General features: G+C 49.2%; 2 protein-coding genes across 3 annotated transcripts in view; one reads left to right on the top strand and one right to left on the bottom strand.

Annotated features, from left to right (window-relative positions):
* LOC113208445 (uncharacterized) overlaps nt 1-3284 on the bottom strand; it is an 18053-nt gene extending 14769 nt beyond the window's left edge. Inside the window, exons 1-4 of the mRNA XM_052273564.1 lie at nt 3152-3284; nt 1692-1911; nt 1448-1551; nt 1039-1133 (exon numbers count right to left, since the gene is read on the bottom strand). Of these exons, the coding sequence (XP_052129524.1) occupies nt 1039-1133; nt 1448-1551; nt 1692-1702 (210 nt within the window). The 5' untranslated portion in view covers nt 1703-1911; nt 3152-3284. The remainder of the gene's footprint in view (nt 1-1038; nt 1134-1447; nt 1552-1691; nt 1912-3151) is intronic.
* An 11-nt stretch (nt 3285-3295) lies between these two features.
* LOC113208444 (nuclear protein localization protein 4 homolog) overlaps nt 3296-4919 on the top strand; it is a 12229-nt gene continuing 10605 nt past the window's right edge. Inside the window, exons 1-4 of one of the 2 annotated variants that reach the window (XM_026425434.2) lie at nt 3296-3433; nt 4190-4270; nt 4378-4579; nt 4692-4866. In XM_026425434.2, the coding sequence (XP_026281219.1) occupies nt 3416-3433; nt 4190-4270; nt 4378-4579; nt 4692-4866 (476 nt within the window). In that variant the 5' untranslated portion in view covers nt 3296-3415. Of the gene's footprint in view, nt 3434-3532; nt 3584-4189; nt 4271-4377; nt 4580-4691; nt 4867-4919 lie in introns of those variants that run through there. The other variant, XM_052273553.1, reaches the window with a different exon arrangement.

Below are 4919 nucleotides of genomic sequence, written 5' to 3'. Positions count from 1 at the left end.
GGGGGGGAGGCTCACCGGGGCTCAGCAGCAATAGAGTGGACAGGATGTTATTTACACTACCTCCGTAGCCCTCACAATATGTTTGTTCAGTTCGCGTCTCAGGGAAGGTTTTTGCGGCCGATTCGCGCTACTGTGATTTTCAAAGTACACACTTCCCCAACGCACAACAGAAGCTATAATTCCAAGATGTACAGCTTTTATGAGATTAACAGCGGCTGTTGTGCATGCCCAGAGACTCTCACAACGGTTACCTAGAAGCTTGTTGGCGAAGTCCGTTCGAACGACGTGTCCGCCGTGTGGGCTAGGGCTAGCAACAGCAAAACGCCTTCGCCGCCCACGCGCGGGGGCTGGGGCTGGCCCTGGCCGGGGGCGGCGGACAGGGCGAGAGAACAACAAACCGACCGGGAGCGGGAGGGAGAGCGGTCGGGCTGAGCGAGGAGAAGAGCCCGACACCCGCGCACGTGCACGCAGTGTTGCCAATTGCCAGATAAAGTAGCCAAAAGTTCCCACATGACACCTGCACCGTGAGTCACAGCAGTATTGTGCTCGCTCCACCCGCAAGGCGCCATGGCCTCTAAGGTATGCAAACCCGCAACACTGGTGTGTCGGAGCCCTGACAACACGGTGCGCCTTTACGCCTTGCCTAGCCTTCTAGGCCACATCCATAGACACATTTTCAGAAGGGTCTGCCTGGTGGGCAGGCTCTAGAAGCAATTATCAGTCACAACAGACTAGTGCCGCAGCCGTGGAAAATTTGCCCGCCAACGACAACGACGGGCATAAACGCCGTGTGTCGGGCCAACGACAGAACAGTGTTGCGGGTTTGCATACCCTAGGGGCCACGGCGCTTTACGCGTGGAGCGAGAAGGCACAACCCCGCATACTGTTTGTGTCGAGGCCCTGACACACGGAGTGGCGCGGCGGCGGCGCGGCGTCGGTTTACAACAGAAGCGCTCGTTTTAACGAGACAGTTGTGTGTTCCGTCCGAGAGGCAGTGAGGTGTGCCTCGCTGTGTGGGGTTGGGTGTTGTATACTTACCGGCGTCGAGTCCTGCACGCCATTGCTGCCGAAGTAGTACTCGCGGCCGTACACCACGATGGACGTGTGCCAGACGCCGTCAATGTGGTGGCCTCCTGAAGAACAAAGCAGGCGAGAGGTGAGAGGAGAGCGAGAGGCGAAAGAGGGTGGCGGCGGCGGGGAGGGGAGAGAGAACACGACCCGCAGCGAGGAGAGCGCCTGGCAGATGCAGTCCCGTTGAGCGCCCGCGCCCGGCGGGACGGCCCACCCCCCAGGCGGCGTAGACGGCCGCTGCTGGCCGCTGGCCGCCGCCGCGCGTCCTTCTCCTCATTGGCACGGGCGAAGGTGACTGAGCGACAGATGTCGAACAGTGGGGCGGTGCGGGGGTGAGGTGAGGGCTGCGGGTGCACTTGTCGGGTCAGGTACTCACCCATCAAGAGGCTCGAGAAGATCGCAGCCTGGCCGCCGCTCAGGTCGTAGATGTAGAGCCGGACGGGGTGGCCCTCCGACGGGACGTCCTCCATGTCGTGCAGCCTGCGGGCAGACGCAAACAAGCACCGTCAAAATCACACCGCCCTCGTTTCGTGCTCAAACGAAAGCACCCTCGGCGAGAAGTTTTCGAACGACACTTCTTCTCCTCCCCCTCCAAACGCCGTCGCCGCGGAGAGGCTCACCTGCGCGGCATGGCGCGGCGCTACGGGGTGGACCTCAGACGGTGAAGACTGACTCTCGAGCGAGCTCGGCCACCCGGCCGCGTCCGTGGAAAGCCGTTCGCTACCCGCGCCTCACTTGTGGAGCACTGGGTGCTCGGCGCGACACCCCGTAGAGATAAGGCTGTGATGACGAGACGATTCCGCTATGGGCCACGTGGGGCTCGCCGCGCGCGTCCTGCACCTGGCCCACACGGCGCGAAACACTGACTAACGCCTTGACTTGGCCTGGGCCCCACCCGCGGGGTACGTTCGAACTACCCCCTCCCCTCTCTCCGCAGCCACCGCGGGGCTGGCCATGAGCGCCGCCATGAAGGTGGAGGGGTGGGAGGCAGGTGACTTGCAGGCGTTAGTGCTGCAGCCCACGCCGCCGTCGCCGTCAGGGGGAGGTCAGGGGGCGGGGGGTCCGGTTGGACGACAACACGATAAAATATCGCGGCTGGCACCCTTCCTGACCCCCTCTCCCCCCCTTTCCCTTCCCTTCCTTCCCCTACCCTAAGCACTGGCAAACGCCCCTGCTTTAATCCCTCGTCTCAGGCGGCCGACTTGGTTCAGACTCACAAGGACGATGGCTTGAATGGGCTGCCCGGGCCACGGCCAGGGTGGCCCCTTGCCGTCTCCCCCACCCCCGTCGTTGCTCAGGGCAACGCAGACAGAGTGGAGTAAGGTCAGGAGGCTATCAACCATGGACCACATTATTACTAATTAGGGCAAGGATGAGCTAATCACGAAACCTTTATCCTCTGTGGTCCTGCAGAAGAAGAGGAGAGGTAATGGGGTGGGTATAGTCAACACATCTTGCCTGATTCCGAATGAGGAAGGCAAAGTTCCAACCATAACCACAGTGTGGAACCAGCCAAATTTACAAGAAACAAATGTCATCTTTTATAAGTAACTCCAAACCAAAGAATGAGGTGAGCAAAATTACCCCACAAAGTCATGAATAGGTAATTATTTAAACATAGTAATGCAAATATAAAAGTATGATTTCTATCAACATTAATGTCTCTTTAAAAATTAAAAGGGATTCATTTTGACGGGAAACTGAGAAAGTAAAACTAAAACAACAGCTTCGAAAAGTCTGAAACTGTGGAGAACATGACAGCAAGGTAGATGTCAGATTACTGAAGACCATGGAGACATATGAAGATGTACAACTGTGCAACAGGGCCTCTGGAAAATGACACACTTGACAACTTCCAGAAGTATGAGTTGGACGACCGCTATACCAAATTCAAAGTAGCTGAGAGATATGTTGCATCACCTTTGTAAGAGCTGTCATCATTTCAAATTGCCAGAAATGACGACAGACCAAAACTAAGGTTAAGGCGCGAGCTTTTCTACTTCGTACAACTGTGCTATATCTGACATAAAGGTAAATCTCACTGATGACCCTTACAATAAATGTAAAGAAATGCACTTACCTGCGGTATAAAAACCAAGAATTAATAAGGACGACGCACAATTATCAGAAAGATAGTGCAGAAAGGCTGCTTTGCTTTGATTCTTCCAGAAAACGCACTTCACCTCCAGAAGGAAACGCTTCCAAGTATGAGAAACTGCTCGACGACCGCGCTGATCCTCATTTGTCGTGTTTCCTGTATGGGAAGAAAACAAAACTACAGCGTTGCCGAAACTGTTGTAACAGCTGATTCGAACATACTCGGACAGGAAAGGATCCCTTCAAAATGTCAAAAAGGAAAATTGTAAGTGACCGTCAATTTTGAACCACGGGAAATCACTGTTTCATGTTTTTAGATTGTACAGCTAGCTTTATATGCTGATTAAATCAACTGAACCGGTGTTTTAGTGTTATTTAAATGCTTCGTCACGATCAGTCAAGGAATTCACTGATGGTAGGCCTATATTTGTGTTCTGGGACTTCACCTGAAGAGATATTAAGAAGGAAATTTTTTTAACATATCGATTAGATAGTTTGTCAGTTATTTTACATGTTTGGTTCGCTTCAGACTTTGGATTACAATTTATAGCAACCAGACCTTTACTGAATACTAACCTCACTTTTTTGATGTTTCGTCAAAGAGTTTTGAATATTTCTTGGCTCGTTTGGTATAAATCGTCATATGTATTTTACCAACTCTTCGTGGCTTTGTAGAATTTTCTTATATTTCTTTAGAGGTAGTTTATTGATCTAGGTACTCACGTTATCTGTATCATAATAGCTTTAACCATTGATTTTGGTCAATGAAATGTCATTTCATTTACAATGTCATTCATTTAGATTAGTGGTGATGTGCCAATTAAACTAGCATTGACATCAATCTTTAAACAGTCTTAAATCTCAACAATATTTTGAAATATGATCTGTTGTTCTTGGCTTGATTTGATTTAAAGAAAGGTTATAAATATATTAAATACTTATCAATCATGACCCTTACATCAGCTTTTAAAGAATCTACACAATTTGTTGATATCACAACTTGGCACTGTTCATTCTACAGATGTTACGCGTCCAGTCCTCAGAGGGCACACGCAGAGTCGAGTGTGATCCACAAGATACTACCATGGACCTGTTTCAAAAGGTAAAGTAATTTAACTCGCTCACTAAAACTGATTTACATATCTATTTTGTAATGATCATATCAATTAAGGAAGTTAAGCATTTTAACACAAGTTTTTCAATTGGCAGGTTCATGATGCTTTTGGACTCGGCGGATTTTGCTTTGCTTTGTTCCGCGAACGTGGTTGTAAAGACGAAATAAGTTCTTCAAGAAGTAAAACTTTGAAAAGTCTTGGTCTCAATCATGGTGACTTAATATACCTAGCACCAATCAATGGTGCCGTCTTGTGGCCTAATGATGCCAGCATGAACTCCCATTCAAACACTCCAGGTAATCATTATTGTTATCTAAATGCAACAAACATGATCCTTATAATCAACATATTAACCTAAAAATTTCATTGAAAGATAGTAATGAAATTGTTTCTGTTTCATCCTTTCAGATACAAGTGAAAAGTCTGAACCATCAACTAGTAGTAGCCAAACCATAGCAACTCGCTGGAAAAGCTCTTCCAGTTCATCTACAGGAAGTACTTCCAATGGCTCCCAAGAGGATGAGGTAGATTTGCAACTTTGGAAAATGGATGGCCAAATTAAACGAGATAGAGATGACAAGTTGTGAGTTTTCTTCACTTTATTTATTATGTGTTATAATTTTATTTATTTTTGGG

The sequence above is a fragment of the Frankliniella occidentalis genome, unplaced genomic scaffold, assembly GCF_000697945.3.
Source record: "Frankliniella occidentalis isolate FOCC.00 unplaced genomic scaffold, Focc_3.1 Scaffold282, whole genome shotgun sequence".
NCBI classification, from domain to species: Eukaryota; Metazoa; Arthropoda; class Insecta; order Thysanoptera; family Thripidae; genus Frankliniella; species Frankliniella occidentalis.
The sequence above is the reverse complement of the archived record's forward strand: the minus strand, read 5'-3'. Positions and strand labels throughout refer to the sequence as shown.